Source organism: Nycticebus coucang, chromosome 1, assembly GCF_027406575.1.
Source record: "Nycticebus coucang isolate mNycCou1 chromosome 1, mNycCou1.pri, whole genome shotgun sequence".
Taxonomy (NCBI): Eukaryota; Metazoa; Chordata; class Mammalia; order Primates; family Lorisidae; genus Nycticebus; species Nycticebus coucang.
This window is the reverse complement of record NC_069780.1, coordinates 179,773,439-179,793,933: the sequence shown is the minus strand read 5'-3', so window position 1 is coordinate 179,793,933 and position 20,495 is coordinate 179,773,439. Positions and strand designations below refer to the sequence as shown.

General features: G+C 34.0%; 1 protein-coding gene across 6 annotated transcripts in view; it reads right to left on the bottom strand.

The window, feature by feature from the left end:
• The window catches only part of CDH18 (cadherin 18), a 922,309-nt gene that overhangs the window by 198,352 nt on the left and 703,462 nt on the right, over positions 1-20,495 (bottom strand). For all 6 annotated transcript variants that reach the window (XM_053592795.1, XM_053592804.1, XM_053592784.1 and 3 more), the window contains one exon: positions 15,311-15,430. In XM_053592795.1, the coding sequence (XP_053448770.1) occupies positions 15,311-15,430 (120 nt within the window). The remainder of the gene's footprint in view (positions 1-15,310; positions 15,431-20,495) is intronic.

Here is a 20,495-nt window from a genome sequence, read left to right as displayed (position 1 = left end):
TCCATTTAGGTATTTGTAAGCTATTTATTTTTGTAATGATAGTTATATTTTATTTTATGCATATTAGACATGTTATAGTTCTGATCTATATCCAGAATTGGGTGATTTTAAGTTTGCTTAACTCATATCTACACTAAAGTGAATTATAATTTTGTGAAGAAAAGTAAGTTACTAGCCACTTTTGTGTTTTAGTCTTTGAATAGCAAATCTAACTATCTTTATAAAATGTTTTATTCAAATATTTCTTTTAATTTACTCAAAAACATCAGTTTTCTGTATTCTGCATTTGCCTTGTTTAATTTTCACAAGCATGTTACAGTTGTTATCAGAATAATGTCTAAGTTTTATTGATAACGTATTCTGCAATAACTTCTATAATTATAAACATAATTAATTCTTAAAATGAAGCTGTGAAAGAACTATTATTATATTCTTCATTTTACAGAGAAAATTAATCCACTGCAGCTTAGTAACTTTCTAGACAGCTTGAAATCATGGGGTCCAAGTAATTTGACCTCATGGCTATTATACATATCATATCTTTAAGAAGAAACTTATTTATAAACTGAATAGAAAATGAAGAAGAAAATTATTTTTTAATTACACTACTTCCATTTATTTCTGTGAAATAACAGAAGACACAATACTAAACTCAAAAATTTATCTTATAGTGAATTTGATGAAGAACACAGAGAAAACTTAATGGGTAGAAAATTAAAATATTATACTTCCATATGTGCATCTAAGTGTTAGTCTACTGGTTCCAATTTAGTATTGAGTGCATGTGGTGTGTGTATGTATGTGTGTGTGTGTGTGTGTGTGTGCGCGCGCGCGTGGATTCTCACCAGGCTTCATTTAGAACAATGGTCTCCAGTTCCATCCAGGTCATTGCAAAGATACTAGATCACCATTTTTTTTTGTTTCTATGGATATGCAAAATAAGATCCAAGGATTTGCAAAAATAAGAGTTTGGCAAAGTAAAGGAGCTATGTTAAAACTATTGTTGGGCAGTGCCTGTGCCTAAAAGGAGTAGGGCGCTGGCCCCATATAACGGAGGTGGTGGGTTCAAACCTGGCCCCAGCCAAAAACTGCCAAAAAAAAAAAAAACAAAACAGAAAAAAACTATTGTCACTTTAAGATTTAATGGTAAAATTTCAAACATTTGTGACAAAAGAAAGAAAATAAAATGGGGAAAACAAAGAAAAATGAAAACCTATGGTTGTCCATCCATCATGTATCTAAAAGCTTAATTTCTATAATGACTGTTGTGTTTATCTTTACTTTATCAATTGTGTTTCAGACTTTTTTCCCCAAATTTTGTGTATCAAATGTAGGCTTTTATTTGTACTAGTATGTCTTAACTTTTCACTAACCATGTATCATTATTCCATTGCCTCTTAACTACATTAACTCTCAGGGTCACTTGTTAATTGTCATCACAAACTTTCTATACACAAGATTAGGCAAAAAGAATGTAAATTGTGTGCATATTCAAATGAATTAAATACAACTAAATACTTTGACAATGCAGCTTGTAAATGAGCATATAAATAAAATGTTATTACTAATTTGCAAAGTTGGGGAAGACGCTAAAATAATACCTTATAATGTGTTGCATAAAAAAAAAACAAACTCAAATTTGGAAGAATTATTAGTCTTTCTTTTTTCTTTTTTTTTGCAGTTTTTGGCCGGGGCTGGGTTTGAACCCACCACCTCCAGCATATGGGGCCAGAGACCTACTCCTTTGAGCCACGGGCACTGCCTGAGTTATTAGTCTTTCAATTCAATAGTATTTCTGATGTGCAAGTCTCTCTTTAACTTAAAGTCACTTGATTTAAATAGTTTTGCTAGCAATGCAGTCCTCTTTTTCTTAAACATATATTTAAACTTGTTCTTCATATTGTGTTAGTATCTCAACAACAACAACAAAAATGAAGGTTAACTGCTTTTCCAAAATTCTGACATCTTTTACTTTGCCAGAAGCTATAATGCAAACCAGGAAATAACTTCATAAATAATTGAGTAATAAGATAAAAGGAATAAAAGAACCTAAATAACCTCTTGAAATTTTGTTACTCTGGCAACCCAATAGAGCTAGGCTGTTACCTCAGAGAAATAATCTTCTATGTTACCTACCATTTTTTCACTGTCTATGCTAGATCACATTCATATTTACCCTAATCTAAAATATCTACATCTCAATTTATCTATTCACTGTATTATAAAAAATCTTTGTGATCATCATTTTTAATGATTATGTAGCTTCTATTATATAAATACATGATACATGATTTTCCTATTTCCTTATTCATGATTTATGCCATTTCCCAAATATTTGGTCTTATACACATTATCAAGGAAATTATCTTTCTTAACAATTTTTTTTCAAATTTCTGATTATTCTCTTAATATCAAGCTCTAAGTGTGGGATTTTTAGGATTTCAGACATCTGATCCATGTGAATATTTTGAAGCTATTGTTTCTCAGCTCCAAATATGTATTCATACTTTTATTTATACTTTGACTCCTGAGGCTATTGCTCAAACTTTTTAAGCCGTATTTCTTCTTCTTCCACAACCCTTAACTTTGCCTCTACGTGTCAGAGTGCCCTAAACATATTTTTTACAACCTTACTTAGGTATATTCTTTACTCTTCCTCCAAGAAGAACCCTCTTTCTACACATTTTTTTTATACTGTGTCCACTGTTTTATCATTCGTCATACCTATGTGCTTGTTTTTAATGCAATGCCCACGACTCCAGGTAACTGACCACACAAGTAACTTTGAGTTCTTCGAGACCTAAGAGCTGGCATGTAACGAGTGAGGGTCAGAAGATGAACAAGTTGCTGTGATCCTCAGAGGTGTACATTTATCACCATATGTTTTCCCTGAATCCCTCTATGTGACTAATTTATTTAGTTTTTCTTCTATGACCTTAATGTTTTGTTTTTCTGGTCATTTTCCTTTCCTTCCTTCTGGTGAGGAACTCTTCACATCTTCCGGATGAAATCATAAACCCATCATCTATTACTGTTCTCTTAACTTCAGGAGAAATTAGGCCAAAAAAACAAACAAACAACAAAAAAAAAACCCTGAATTTTATACAAGTATCAGTTTATAATTTTTAAAATCTTATAAAATACATGATCTTACTCAAATAGCAATGTCTTAATTTGCAAACAAATCTGTCTACCAAAGACATATTAGAGATGAATGGAATTTCTGTTAATGTTTAATATAAATAATTATGATTAATATATTTATCAACATTTTAAGGAGAAAATATTTGAGAAAAAATAGAAAATGTCATTAATAGAACAATGCATATATTCTAATACAACAAAATATATTTAGATTTGGCCATAGAATTAAATTCATTATCTGTATATGTACAGAAATAATAAAAGATACAATAGAAATATGTAAACTGTAGTTTTTTCAAATAAAAGGATAATACATTGTTAAGCAAATGTTAAACGTTTTCTACATTTTCCAGATTTTGTAAATTTTCCTATATTATATATGTAAAAGCAATTTTAATTAAAAAAATTTGATATCTGTAATTTGGAATTTGAAGTGCTTTATATAATGAGAAAAAATTAATAAATGGAAGAGAAAGAAATAATATTACTTTAAATAACAAAGAATATGTATTGGTTTCCCTCAATTATAAATCCTAGAGGTAGATCTACTTTGATTACAAAGGCCGATATGTCACCAAAGATCTAATTACTTTCTATCATGCTTCTCTTTACTGCAGAGTAGCATGCTTCTTCATTCCTGATGAACTCCATAAATCTCTGGGTTTAATCTGATTCTCCAGAGCCAAAGAGAAATGAGGGCCACATCAGAAGCAGATACTAGATTGCAAAGACAAATGCCCGCTGGAGACAATTAAACACCCTTATTAATTACAACAGCCTTAGCCAAAGAAGCAAAAATCAAATTTTAAAACCTCATTGAATTTGCACTTTAAATGTTAGTTTTTTATTCATGGCACAGCCCAGTGCTGGTCAGGCGACTTGACTGGACACACTCCCCAAGCAGTTACACAAGGACCCTGATTACTTTTACTTCATAGCAATGCAATCCAGGACACACTGGGTCCAATATCATCCTAGGCTTGTTATTTTTATGATTGTTTTCAGATCCATTCCCTGCCCATCTCTGCCAAGGTTCGGATTATGAAAACTTTCTTTCCAAATCTAGGTCATACTGCCAGAAGACTGATGTGTGTCAAAGTGTTGCTAGGATTTTGCTGCCCATCTTTCTGTTTTTGGCAGGAGTGCCACCTTTCTCCATGAGTTTAGAGCTATACAAGTGAGTCCACCTTCGTTCTAATTTCTAATACTCAAACCTATAGGATCCGGCAGCACTATCTTCTGCCTTGGACACTCCAGCCCTCTCTCTTCCATCATTGTTCCCTGTTTGGTTTTGGCACTATCACATCACCTGTGTAACCAATTTCTCATGCTAAGTTCCCTCCACTTCTAAGAAGATATTCTCAGACTGGATATGGACAAATAACAATGGAAGCAGAAGAGATGGCTGGAAGATCACTCAAGAAATTTTTTTAAGTTCTGCTCTCGGAAGTAAGTAACATAGATATCACTGCTTCCACACTATTTGGTACATGACCCTGAACTGGCTGGAAAGAAGGACAGGGAATTTTACACGTGCCAGTAAGACCACAAAAATGCCATTGTGAGCATAAAACATGGTGTTCTGTATCTACTAAGTCCCCAAAAGTGTATTCACCTGACAAGATACTTGCAATATGGATTAATCAATTTGTGCTAATATAGACGTGATCCTGTTACAGTTAGTTCTGCTATAACTCAATGTACATACACATTCATAAAATTCATCATGCAATTAAAACCATGGGACCTATGGTAGAAACAGAATCACGGGCATGACATTCAAAACTCTGTAAGTTTCATAATTGTAAAATAAATATTAGGAAGCTAATGAGTTTTCAAATGTCAGTTAATGGTTAAATATTTCCTTAATACTACAATAAATATGGCACTTTACCTTGAAGAAAACCTTAAGTTTCCATGTGATGGTGGGTTTTAGAAGAGTTGCATTTTGTGACTTATCAAATAATGAAGGGAGCGTTTTCCAAAATGGTATGGTAAGTTGTCACATTTATGTGGACGTGGGTGGATCTCTATACATGCAATGAAGGAGCAAGTATAAGTGTTTGTCTCCGTGTGGACACAGACACACACACACATTCCGTGTATTCAGCGGGGCAGTTTTCTGTGTTCATCTAGAGTCTCTCACAGATGAAACAGTGCATCAACAAAGGCATATTTTACATTATGCAAAAATTGATCCCTAATATTTCAATCATGTTGGAACACATTTGTGTTTTCAACACCAGATTTGTAGCATAACTCGCTGTATTTCAAATCTCCTAAATCACTACTTTTCACATTGTCACAGTAAAATAGGAAACATGTAATTTTAGGTACAAATACCACAGAATATCTTGATGAGCACAGACACCAAAGCAAACCCCTTGCAGGCCTGTACTGAGAATGTATGGAAGGAACTGTAAAACCTTACGACGGAGGTGGGGGGCTTCAACCTGAAGCCTTCTCTCTCTCTCACACACACACGGAGATAATCATACGTCAGAGGATCTAAAACAGTGTTCTTCAACTTCTTTTATCTCGTGGAACCTTTGAACCTATAGTTAAACTTCCTTGGGAGACTTAAATTGATCAAAACATAAATAATATAATGTACGTATATAAATAATTACTGCACTTTGAACTTCTTTCAAAAATAGTTTAATTAATGATCTATAAAAATTTCCCTGGCACACCTCAGATCTCTCACGGCACACTAGCTGAAAAACACCGATCTAAGGAGTTAACACTGGAATCCAACAGAGAGGTTAAAGGAACACCCGAGGAAAGGAAGAGGAGGGAAGTTAGTAGCCAGCTCCGCTGAGAGTGACTGGAGTCTGAGGAGGCTGCCCAGTGTGGAGAAAGGGTTAGTGTGAGATACCAGCAGCCTAAATTCCCACCATGTCTCCAGCAACCCCAGCCAAACCAGAGCCCCATGATGCTTGCAGGCCCTGAGACCAGCATAAGAAGTTGCCTGGGGATAGCGGAATGACATCACTCTGGAGGAGGAGCTCTCCTGGGACCAGAATATCCTCCCAAGCCCTAAGCAACTGCACCACAGAGCCATTTTGAAGGCCCAGTTCCCACCAGACCGCATCCTTCCCTGGGACCAGATAGTCCATGCATCTCCACACACTGACGTCCCATTGACATTCCTCCGTGTCCACCCAGAGGATTGTAGCATGGTAAGGCCACTTAGATCCATCAGACTGACAGGGTCCTCGGCATGCTGGCCCATGCAGTGACAAAGCCCTCTTGGGGAACAGCTGGTCCAGTGCACTAAGGAGGCTGCCCATGAAACAAAGGGAATCATAATGCATGTTCCTGAGAACTTAAAACCCTCCTGTCTGGGACCACTGCCACTGAAGGAAATCCTGGTGCCACCAGAACCAGGGCCACAGCACATTCACATGCTTTGGGGCCTGGCTCACCTTGCCCCAGCTGCTGCCACAGCCACTTGTCCCACCACTGGAAGCCAAAGTGGGTGTGCTCCTGAGTCTGAGGGCTCCTACTGAGGGGGGGTCATCGCCACTGCAGCAAACCCCCCAAACCTCAGCAGCAAGGCCACAGTGCATGCACACAGTGCTTCATGGAAAATAAAAGTTAATAGTTGAATGACAATGACAACTCACTGAATAAATGAAAAATAAGGGCAACTATGTTTAATGGGTTACATAATGTAATACATTAAGTTTAGCTTATGTTTCAAGAAGACTTTCTAGAAGTGGAATAATGTTAAGCGGAATAGAAATCATGCTATAGCTTGAGAACAGTGCACAGCAGAGCTTGGAAGCATCTCTGAAACAGAGTGTAGTGTTGAACGTATACAGCATTGTCCTTCTGTTCCACTTGATTGCCTGTGAGACAACACACTGCTTCTTTATTGGTGCAGTATTATATACGCTGCAGGCAAATGTATGTGTGTGTGTAAGAAAAGGAGCGTGAGAGAGAGAATTTTAGCTCCGAGTGAAAGAAAACAATGCAGCAATTTGCTGTGTGGATACTCCCATAATTATTTTTTTTTTGCATTGACCTTTCTGTCTCAAAACTAATGATTTGTTTATTGAATGAAGAGTGTATCAGAGGCATACATGGTGGTTATGTTTTATCTCCGCTACAAAAGGATTGTTTTGAAAATATTACTGCTGTGTTAATCTAAGGATGCAGAGCTCTTAAATATTAAATATCACTTACTACTCAGAAAGACACCAGATGCATGATGAGTGATCTGCTTATACAGCAGAAATAGCTAGTCTACTCCATCTAAAATTTACTAGACATTAGAAGCCTAAAGATGTATTAAATTTTTTTTCACCTAACCTACTGCTTTAAAGGTAGTCATAAAATCACAATTATTGTTCCAAAGTTCCCTGACAGTGACACTCAGACTTGTCCTTTACAAAGGTTTCCACATTGCAATCAGCGTCCTGGGGGGCTACAATCAGCAGTAGGTTAGTGCTGTGTGAGTTGACACTTCAAATAACATCACCACTGAGGGTCCGGTCGGAATTTACTGCAAGCATTGTGTGTAGCAATCTTCTACTGCGACTGCAGCCAGAAGTTCAATTCTTGTCTGGGTGACAGGAATGGATAATTTACAGAAGTCAGGAATCAAAATTTAGAATATAGCCTTAAAACTAAAAGTCAAAATAAGAGTGATTGCACTTGTTTTTAGCCTATTATTAAACAGGATGACATATGTGGCTGAGTGTAAGTTTTTCAATATGCACCACAATCATGGCAGGGAATTAAGACAGGATTTTTTGTTTGCTTGTTAGGTTTTACTGGGAAGAAAACTGAAGCCTGGGACCATTGACTTAACTGGATCACAGGCAGAGTTTACTCCTAATAATGTAGCAGAAATGTACCATGATCGCTGTATTTGGGTCTAGGGCTCTTTCCTCCATAAACTTCTACTTTCCAGGGATGATCTACCAGGATTTCATTATGTGTGTGTGTGTGTGGTTGTTGTCTTCTTTTTTTTTTTTTAAACATCACATTCAGCTTCCAAAGAAAATTCAAATATCTTATCTCATTTAAGTAAGTGACCCTTGAACTTGAACTTGGAAACCTGGAAGGAAATTTAAACTCAGAATTTTTATTGGAATTTGGGGGACTTTTGCTACCAATATACTTTTAAACATGTCCCCTAGAAAGGGATAGTTAGTGTAAACAAACCAATTTATTTACTTCATGAATTCCAGAAATTAGAGGACTAAAGATCATTTGTGAGTGTATCAGTAAACTATAATAGAGACTTTCATTGGGCAACTATATTCCATGTATGATAAAAAATATATTTTGAAACAAAGGATTAAAATATTCCTATTCTGTTGTTATGATCCAAAAATGTTTTAATAGGCTGTGGTATTCACAATTTTGTAAAGTTTATTTTTTAAATAAAAACATTATGTTGACTATAGCTTTTATTTTTATCTATCTAAAGTTTTTTTTTGTAAATTAATTTCTCAGACAACTCTTTTTAAAATTTGTAGTCTTAATTTGGTGGTTAAAATATATTCATGATAAAAATAGGAGGAATTTTAGGTGTCAGCATATTTTGTGGTAAAGGGAAGGCTGTGTAATCAACATAGCTTTAGTAAAGAAGGTTGAATTTGCCTACTTGCAGTCCCCACTAGAATTGATTTTCATTTGAATCATGTTTGAACACGATCTATGAAGAGATGATAAGACTCGCTCAGCTGTTCTCAGTGAATCTGAATGTATTTATCATCTACAAAGTGGCTGTTAATAAGATCAAACACATTTTTCCCATTCTACCAGAGAAATATGATGGACATTGTTCATTTGAATAACTGTGAGTACCAGTTTGAAAGCAATGTTTTTGTTCTCTAGGAGATTAAAAAATCCTAAAATGGAAAAAATTGCTGAAAGCAATTCTTTTAACTGAACAATACTTAACACTGAACCAAGTCTTGCATATAGAAGGCAAGCAAAAAATACTGGCTCAAATAATGAATCATTGAAATGAATAACTTTGCTTATACATGAGTTATTAAAAGAAAAGCCTAGAAGCACAAGGTGAAATATCTAATGTAATTAGATATTAATTACATCATGCAAACTGCAGAAAAAATGTTGAACTTTTCTGATTACATTTTATGAGATTCATTCAAGTTTTCCAATGAATACACTTGGATAGCTGACTGATTTCTGCTACAAACTGCTATGAAAAGGTCATTGTGGAAAATGAAGTTATTGGTGGTCACCACCTGTGCGTTGGCGTCAATTGTTTCAGAGAAAGCGTGGCAGCGTCCCTCATCTCAAGGTACTTATTCTGAACCAGGACTTTCAATTCTGAAATAAAATGTTGGTTATTTTATTGGCTAATTTTTATTTCCTTTAAAATTGTCATTGTATATTTTCTAATGTATTTCTTTTATTTATCATGTTTGTGAAACTTTCTTAAAAATGCCTGGAAAGAAATTTCACAGCATGAAAGTTCATTAAGTTGAAACTTCTCTTTTTTTTTTTTTTTTTTGGTTTTTGGCCAGGGCTAGGTTTGAACCCACCACCTCCGGCATGTGGGACCAGCGCCCTACTCCTTGAGCCACAGGCAAAAAAATGAGTATACGTATTTGGAATAAAAAATTCTTTCAGACAAACAAACTAATCATGTTTTTCTTACATTAGGTAAGATTATTTCAAATTTTCATGATGAAGAAAAATTCTCGTAATTATCCACTGTGTAGTAATTTTGCCAACACTTAATAATCTTAAAGAAAAAAAGGACAAATGGGAAACTTTACTGAATCCCAACTTTTTTCCAAGCACTAGGTTAAGAGCATTGCTTTAATTTTATCACAGGATTAAGGTATTATAATTCTAAATGTAGATACATGGAAGGAGGAACAAAAACATTAAGCCATTTGATCAATTTTCTAAGAAACCGGCAATCTCAGATTTAAAGATAAATTATCCCCAAGTTGTTTTTTAATAAACCTTAGCATTTTAGAGGAAAATAATAAATTGTAGAAAATATACATTATATGACTTTATATTAATCAAAATATGATTCTTGATAGCTCATCAATCATTTGATAGAACAAATAAGCAATTTCTTAATTAGATTTATAATAATGTCATGTCAAAATAGATAATAATTCGACTATGCCTTTAGAACAAATAGCCATTACTAGGTACAATTGATTTTATTTTATGTATGATAGAAGTTCTTAATGCAGGAGGATTTATATGACAAGAATGTGAAGTTTGGGATCTACCCCTTTTTTTTTTTTTAACATCATGTAGCAGAAACCATTAAAGTGCGGATATACACCAGCAGTGCTAAGGAAAGAATGTGTGGTATGCTTGGTGTATTATTTTTTATAAAACTAAAATGTAGCTTGTCTGTTCATGCTATCTGTATGAATCTGAAAATTACATGCAGAATTTGACAATAAAAATATTTAGCTCCTATATTTAATAAGTATTCTCATATAAGATTCATAAAGATTGAATGAAACATGATGAATGAATTAAAATTCAAGTACACAATAAGATAAGTGAATTAATCAATACTCTTTTCTTGGTGTGTGGCAAAAATAGATTATGAGCGCCATTTATGCAAATGTATGGGTGCCATAATTAGCTATGAAAGATTTATATCATTCATGTTAATTAAAAGAGCTGATATCATTATTGTTAACCCTGTAAACAATTGTAAGGGAAGTGTAACTAGGATTTGTAAACCAGCATATCCTTTGGTTTTTCCTGACATTAGGTTTTAATCCAGGTTTTCAAGTTTCCTGAATTAGCCATCAGGAAAACTCAATGTACAGGTTATTTTTGTGAAACAGACACATACATAAGTTAGATTCTGAAAAATAAAATCAAGTAGTTCAGTTATTGACCATGAAACACTTAGCAAGGAGGAGCATCAAATGGCTGTGGAAGAGCGAGAGCTAGCAGATTTTCACATCCAACTGAAACTACACATCAGCCTTTCCTATAATCCTTCCATTTGTTCTGGAAGCCTTGAAATGACACATGGTGGCTCTGGCTTTGACTTTAGTTAAAGGAGCTAGTTCCTTTATGCAGCAACTTGAGCATTTGCCTTCTGAAATTTTATGGTACCTATAGAAGCACAGAAATCTTGAACATACTGATTTATTTTTAACATAGTTGATGCTGTATTAAAGGGAGTTTTATTGTGTTAATAAAAAGCTATAACTCACTATTCTCTTGAATTGGTTATCTGTCCATTTAATAAGATTTTCCCACTCAGCAACTGTCCTCAGAATGCCTTCCTTGGGTTTAGCTCTTTCTGTCACTATTCATATTAAACTGTTTTCCTCACTTACTAACTCTATAAAAGTTTTTCTTTACATGAGTCTAGGCATAAATAGTGTATTTTTTCATTTCTTTGCCATAAGCTCCTATGCTATGGCAACGAAATGCTGGTTAATATTAATCATCACTTTTTGTAGGTGCATTCTTCCTTTATTGTTATACATTCAGCAATCATGAAATAGTTCCCTTAATAAAAGTTGTTAAAAATAATAAATTAAACACAAGATTTATGCTTAACCAAATTAATTAAAGGAATTTTAGTACAAAAATTCGGACATGGTTAAATCAATTATGCGTAACATAGTAACTCAACAGCCACACAATTCATTTCTTTGTATATAACCAGAGGAAGATCTCATTGGCAGGTTATCTTTGGAAAATTATTGTGGATATCAAAATTTTATCTCTTACAGATAAGGCAATGTAAATATTGATCTTAATCATAAGCACTCACAACTCTATTTGGAGACAGAAGTTATGTTTTATTATAACTGTCTTCAATGAAACTGATTGAGAACATGTTAGCATGGTGTCATGCCCAGTAGGGGACTGGAGTTCAGTGATACTATTAAAACACACCATTATAAGTGACTACTATTCTCACACTTCTTACATAATATCCTATCTGATGTAACATATTCTGTGGCATTCAGTATGTTTGTATTTTATTCTGGTTATTTTTAAACACAATTTCAACTAAATTCATTAGTTCTGAGGGAGTCTAATCACATAGTAACAGGGATTGTAAGCACAAATTGCTAAAAAATGTCTTAGCATCAAAAAGCAATGAGCCTTTAATTTTATAATCCTTCTTAGCACTTTCTACAGCTAACTGTCTGAGATATTTGTCTATTTAAAAGATCTTTCAAGATACTTTCTGCTCTTTATAGCTTAGTAGGACACAAATCCATAGAGTCTCATGATGCCCTAGCCAATGTAATACTGATATTAAGAAAGACCACAATGGAAGCATGTACTTCATTCAATACATTATATCACTTAAATAAAAGGTCACAGAAATGCAAGAGCAAAGAAAATTTCTCGCAGCAGTATTGAACAGCAGCCTATTCATGTTTGAGATAAATTTGTCTACGTACTCCAGTGAAGTACTCAGGCATTCTATAATAAGTATGTATAATTAAGTGAAAGCTCCATTTAAATATTATGTTCTTAATATATTTCCTTCCTCCAAATCACAAACTATGGTAGAGTTTAACATAGTAGAACATTGCCCTTCGTGGCCTGCTTCATCCATCCAAGTGCATACCCATGTGTATGTCCACGCACTAAGACCAACCTGCACAATCACTCCCACACTAGATAGATGGACACACAGAATTGGCATTTGTTTGTTAACCAATAATATGCACAATAAAGTGTATGGAAATTAAAAAATATGAACAGGATATATATTGATGTCTTAGCAATATTCTTATATTAGGGAAATATAAAATTTATTTGTAAATAAACATTTGGCTATGTATGGAGAGGGTTAATGGACTTAAGTCATGTGTTTACATGCATGTGTGCAAACATGTATGTGTGTCTAATCCTAAGCAAAGCAACTGAAACTTTTAATATCTTTGTTTCTTTCCTCTAGGGAAATGTATATTTCAGGTGAGCAATATACTTATTTTATATTTAAAACCAACAGTTAATGAAAAATACAATAACATGAGAAAAGTCAATATCAGACATCAAATTAACTTATAATTTTGAGCTAATTCTAAGCTGTTGTACCAGACCAATAATATGTACTTTTGTATATTAATATGTACATTTTTATTCTGCCATTTTTATTACTAAATTAATAAACATTTCTAAATATTTAGCAAAAACATGGTATTAAAAAAGCTTTTATGTCTCATACTAATTTTAGTTATGGTATTTATTTCTATTATTTCTAAATTTATATTTTATATAATAGAATCTATTATGTGATTATAATGAATATCAGTTATATACCGAGGGTGCTAAATAGTATATACACATTTTAAGAGATCATGTTGGAAGTAAAATGATCATTTCCCAAAATGTATGAATCACAGGTGAGATGGACATGCATAGCATGTCTGGCTGTACTTGACCCATAACAGTACCTGCAGTTCAATTTCGAAAAGTAATACATAGATAACATCTTTTAAAATGCATATATATTTTTGTGACACCCTCTTTATGTATGTATGTGTATATTCTATATTTCTGTGTCTATATCTTTAGCTTTCTTCTAAATCACAAGAAGGGAAAAGTTTAGTATATCTTAGATCCATTCTTCTCAGTATATTTACATATTGGAGTATACCAGGAAAAGAAAAAAGGCAAGTGACCTAGTCAAATCTTCTTATAAACATTCTAACAATGAAACTCTTGGAAAATTATCTAGTGGTATTAGCTATTAAAAAAAGTGTTGGTCTATAGCATCTTTTCAGTTGGATGGAGTTCATTTTCCAAGACAATGGTCAATAAATCTGTACTCTGTAGGCTTATGAAGCAGGATTCCTTAAGAAATGAGTTGAATGCAGGGTAGCCCCTGTGGTTCAGTGGGTAGGGTGCCAGCCCCATATACTGAGAGTGGCGGGTTCAAACCCAGCCCTGGCCAGCTAAAACAGCAATGACAACTGTAACACAAAAAATGCCAGATGTTGTGATGAGTTCCTGTAGTCCCAGCTACTTGAGAGGCTGAGGCAAGAGAATCGCTTAAGCCCAAGAGTTGGAGTTGCTGTGAGTTGTGACACCATGGCACTCTACCAAGGGTGACATAGTGAGACTCTGTCTCAAAAAAAAAAAAAAGAAATGGGTTGAATGCTAAGTAATGAAGGAACAACAGAGGTGTTTATGGTCAAGCCTGGCTCTCTTTTGTGTTGTTTATATAGCTATATAGCTCTCTTGAGGTATATATTAATTTGATATTAATATATCAAATATTAATATATCATATTAATATATCATGATTAATATATCATATTAATTTGATTTATAATATGTCTAATAGGATCAGAAAGGGCCTATAGACCTGCAGAAATAGCCTATATCTCCTCCTGCTTCATCTGTGTCATAATTAGGAGTATTCTTGAAATTTTATACTGAGCACGTGTCTAAATTAAAAACGGATTTGTTTTTAACTAAGTTTTTAGTAACAAATTGTCAATTGGGATGTGCCCTTTATGATTTTGGATTATACTGCTGCTTCTAACTCTATAAGGCATCATTGAGCAACCTTCATTGCCCCTTTGGCATGATATGATATAGTGATACGATATTGGTTTGGCCTAAATAGTAGAAGAAAATAAGAATTCATATTTTTCCTAGAATAAAATTTATAAATTTTTCACATTAATCTTAATTTTTTTACATGCAAAAATATTTGAGAGATGAATAATTTGTTAATTTAGGGAAAGTGGTAATACAATTCCTCCAATGTAATAAAATTATGTGTGTGTAGCTAACCATTTGTGGGGCAACCAAAATTCAAATAATGTATGGAAAAATTCCAGTTAATCATTTACCCTCTTTAGCAAAGAATTAATAATATAAAAATGGGATAAATAATATATTTGAAAATCTCCTTCAAAATATATAATACTCAATTTTTTTAAACAGAGAGTATTTAAATTTATGAGAATATTAAAATATAAGTAGGTTTTATCCATTATGGATATAAATAATGGATAATCATAATAACAAGGAAAACAGTTAATTTATCTTTAATTATTCAATCACATTATTATAGGAAAAACCAGGACATTTTTGTCTTAATGTAACAATATCTGATTAGAAGAATACAAATAAATGAAAACCACTGGTTTCTTTCATTGTCGTAAACACTTGCACACAAAATATATGTAATCATACTAACCTGTTTTGGGATCTACGGAGAAGTAGGGCTGTCCCTGAAGAATACTGTAAACCACCCGGGCGCTATTTCCATAGGTAGGGTCATCCGCATCAGTAGCTGTCACCTGTAGAACAGAGGTACCTGTGCATTCAGGAAAACAAATTTTAGTGTGTGATGGTATTTAGCACATGATTTATTTGAATACAGAAAATGGGCATTCTGACCTATGTGGAGAGCTATAATAGTTGTGTTCAACTAAAATTTATATATAAAAAATAGCCTTTGCCTTCTTTCCCGTCTATCAATTGCACTGAAAGTCCAAAATAGAATATTGGGTCTCACATCTCTTATATGGCTAGCATATACTGACAACATTGTGAAGAGTCTCTTAGGCAGTGCCTGTGGCTCAGTGGGTAGGGCTCTGGGCCCATATACTGAAGGTGGAGGGTTCCTGGCCCTGGCAAAACTGCGACAAAAAAATAACTGGGTGTTCTGGCAGGCTCCTGTAGTCCCAGCTACTTGGGGGGCTGAGGCAAAAGAATTGCCTAAGCCCAGGAGTTGGAGGTTGCTGTGAGCTGTGATACAACAGCACTCTACCAAGGGCGATAAAGTGAGACTCTGTTTCTAAAAAAAAAAAAAAAAAGGCTCTCATTCCATTGACATATTCAAATTTGGGTTGGATTGTCACTCACAAATAAAATTGGCATTAACCATGCACTTAGATCAAAAGTATAGTAAAGATGTGTATTGTGACTATTTAAGAGACTGGAGGTAAAATGGTTTGTGATTAAGGTGGAAAGTTGAGTTTATTGACATTACATTATCAGTGGAATCAAACCATTCCACTCAAATCATTTTCTTTTCTTACCTAGTATATTAATGTTTTATATCTGATTTCTTAGATTCAAATCTCATTCCTTTAGTGTCTTCCACATGGTACCAACTTAATCATCCTTCTAAAATAGATGTCATAATGTGCCTACTTCACTGGATTTGTGAAGATTAAAATGCTTTTAAAGTAATTTACTAACTTTAAAATTCCTATTTTGAGGTACTATATTAATTAATATATTATACTGATATCTTTATGAGTACACTTTTAAAACCCAATTATCATAATTAGATACATCTATACCATATTCCAGATATTCCTGAATGAAAACTGATCTAAGAGTGGTGCAACAAGGACCTATTAAGGTCTATACATCACTGTAGAATTTTGGGGTAAGACTCTTACTTATTTATTCATAAAATATACTGTTGAATCATCTATTACTCTATATTTGATATTTTATTCTGTGTAACAAGAAAAATTCAACTTACTAATTTAAATTATCTATAAAGCAAAAAATGTTTTCACAGTCAAATGAGCCTGTCAAAAAGATTGCATTCATTTTGGTGCTTTAATTTGGAAGCACTAACAATGGTCAGTTTTATACATTTAGTAATTATTCCAGTGATTTAGACTCCAACGTCTGATCAACTACAAAATTTTGATATCAAAATTTAGACACAAGTTTCAGGAAAGCTTGTTCTATGCCTTTAAGGGGTCTAGAAAATGTAAATGAATATGCCAAGTTCACCTTATAATTTGTATGAGCAGATCATAAATATATATGACTTTTAATAACAACCATGATTCTGGCCTCCAAATAGCATTTTTCCATTGAGTGTTTAAGAAAAAAATAAAATGTGTAATTATCCATATTTAGAGAGGGAGAGTTGTGTCATGTCTAAAAGTGATTTCAAATTACAGATTAATAAAAGACAACACTGAAACTAAATGCTAGTGAGATTGCTGAGCAGCTGGGTCACTCCTACACTGCTAGTAGAAAAGTGAAAGTTTGTCAGTTTCTTATAAAAATGAAGACACATTTTATACAACTCAACAAACTGTGTTTAGGCATTTACGCCCAAGAAATGAAAACTTATCTTTACATAAACGTCTGTTCTTAAATGTTCATGATAGCATTGTTCATAACAGCCCCAGATTGGAAACTACCCGATGTTCTTCAACGGGAGAATTGTTAAATGAACTGTGATGCATTCAAAGTATGAACTATTACTCAACCATGAAAATGAACATATTTTGATATGTGCAACAACTTGGATAATCTTCAGAAAACTCAAAGTAAGTGGAAAAAAAAAGCTAATCCCAAAATCTTTTTTTTTGTTTGTTTGTTTCAAATGACATCATTTTAGCAATAGATAACAGATGAGCAGTTACCAGAGACTTAGGAAAAGGAGCTATAGAGAAGGGGAATTGGTTACAAAAAGGAAGTGTGAGGGATCCTCATAATATGAGAATTATTTGGTATTTAATTTATAGTGCTGGATTCGTAAATATATACAGGTGATATAATTGTGAAGAACTAAGCACACTCATTCATACACATAATTTGACACAGGTAAAACTAGAGAAATCTAAATATGATGGATAGATTATACCATTTTAATAAACTGGTTATGATATTGTTTTATACTTTTTTATGATATTACCATTTCAAAAAAGTCTGTAGAGAACAAGAAATCTCTTCATATTTTTCTCAGAACTGCATGTGAATCTACAATGATATGAAAATTACTAGTCTTAAAAACAAAGATGATTCCTTGCCTCAGTGCTAGTCTGTTCCTAGTTTTATTTGAGCTTATTTATAACATGAGTTTTCTCAATGTAGCACTAAACTTTCTGGCTTGCTTAAATCTATTTTCACTATAAACTTGCTAGGGCTAGTCACATTTAAACTGTGTCTTCCAGTATTAAGTACAATCATTACAATGTTAGCATGTTACTCACATGTTATACGGCAACAAACGCTTGACCCATAATCAATACTCATCTCTCTAACTTGCTCAGAGATACACTATGTAGACATTTACCAAAAGAAAAAAAAACAACTTTGTTTTAAAGGCATTTTTACTGATATCTCACAGAAAAAAAATAGAATGAAATAGACTGCAGTTGTATACTCAGGTCAGACTCTAAGTGTGTAACAAATCCATAATGTGGTTAATACATGATAAAATTAAAGCAGTGAAATGTTTGATCTCTTGGGAAAAATGTTAATAGTTCTAGGCATCTAGAGATTATTGAGATTCAAGAAAGAAAGCAATATAGAAAATAATACAGAAAACAATGATGTAATGGCCAGTGAGAACCTAGGCTGATAAAATCCTCAGGTTTTGAAACTAGTTCTGGCCCTGAAATAGTGATTGAAGCCTAAATAGATTTTAATGTCTGAAGAGCAGTCCCTGGGCAAACAGTCCATGGAAAGTTGAGAAAAACAAACGGGCAAGATCATACCTCATTTGCAATTGTGGGTTTCATGGCTACATGAAAGAAAAAGAGTTGCGCTGCTTAGCTTGCAGTCTTTGTACAAGCCCAGCCTTGTGATAAGACAGTTGAGATGCTCAAGGCAGTGACAAGTAAAATAAGGAACAAGTAAAGGAGCAAAAAGAGGGAGGAGGGTAGCATGATGGTATTGACAAAGTGATGGCTTAAAGCTGCAAAGAGAAATGAGCAGAACTGAGAACAAATAAAAAAACTATTACACCTCTTTGTTCAAAAATATGATCACTAACACATGCACATATCTCTGAATAGTGTCAAGTATTGGATACTTCTTTGTCTGTGTACAGCAAAGAGCAGCAAATCATCGATTGTTCTCTACCTTGGTGGTGTCCACAGGCACGAGATTACCACTCTGAGTACACAGTTACCTGGTTGAAGGAATCATACATGTACCAACGGCAGAGCCCAGCTAAAAGCCAGACTGCCAAAGAGCAGCAAATGGAAAATAAAGTCTTTGCCCAATTGTTTTAAGGTTTTTTACTAAGGAGGATTGCAAAGAGAGTTTTAGGCTGGAGGGAAAAATATATTCTTAGTTTACTTTCTTGTTTATTTGAAATCTAGGTGGAACAATTATGACTTAGTACTCTGAGTAGTTCTTGCTCATTAAAAATAAATCATCTTTTTCATTAATGCTATAGATTGAAATCATGTTCCCCACGTTCTAACCTGCCATGTGATTTTTGGAGTGTAGGACCTTTGCAAATACCCCATAAGGGCAGAAACCTCACTCACGGGAATAGTGTGTTTATAAAGGAAGCACCCTGCCACAAGTGGCTCACTCCTGTCATCCTACCAGCCCTATGGAGGCCAAGGCAGGAGGATCCCTTGAGCTCAGGAGCTCAAGACCAACTTGAACAAAAGCAAGACACTCATCTCTACTAAAAATAGAAAACTTAGCCAGGCATTGTGGAAGGCACCTGTAGCCTCAGATACTCAGGATGCTGAGATTGAGGCAGGAGGATGCTTTAACCTAAGAATCTGAGATTGCTGTGAGGTGAGCTAATGCAACAACATTCTAGCCTGGGCAACAGAGTAAGACTCTGTCTATAAATAAATAAATAAATAAATAAATAAATAAATAAATAAATAAATAAATACATACATATATACATAAATAAATGTATCAGAGTGTTTTCTTGCCCTCCTCTGCCATATAAGGACATAGCAAGAAGATGATCTTCCATGAATCAGGATGTGAGGCCTCAACAGACAAGAAATGCGCTGGCACTGTGAACTTGGAGATCTTCTCCTCCAGAATTGTGATAGATAAATGATGTTTACCCTAACCTATCTGTTTAATTTTGGTATAGAGGAAAAATGAACCCTGACAATGAATAAACAATGAGAAAACCACAGAATGGATACCTTCTCAGTTTGTTCAGAGATGACACCTGGATCTCATATTTCTGGCTCTGGAACTATGAGGCAATAAACTATCAATCCACACAGTGTGGGGCACTTTAGTATGGTAGCCCTGGAAAGTGGAATACTCGGTGTTACATGGTCACTGAGAAGAAATAAAATGTATTCTCATGGCTTACTTTTTTTTTTATTAAGTCATTTGTACATAAATCATAAATACATTTATGTCATTGTGGGATTCAATGTGTTGATTATTTGTACAAATTGGAGTGCTTACATCCTACTAATAGGAAAGCCTTCACCTCATTTACCCAATAAGTGTTAAGACATTTGTGTTCTACACCTGATAGATCCAACTTGTACTTGCAATATGCTCCATAGGTGTGGTCTCCCTATTTACAATTGTTTTTAAGTGAATCTGGGCAAGAATATAAAGTTACAAGTCAAATAAAAATGTTGAATATCTTATGCCATTTGATACCAGAGACATCA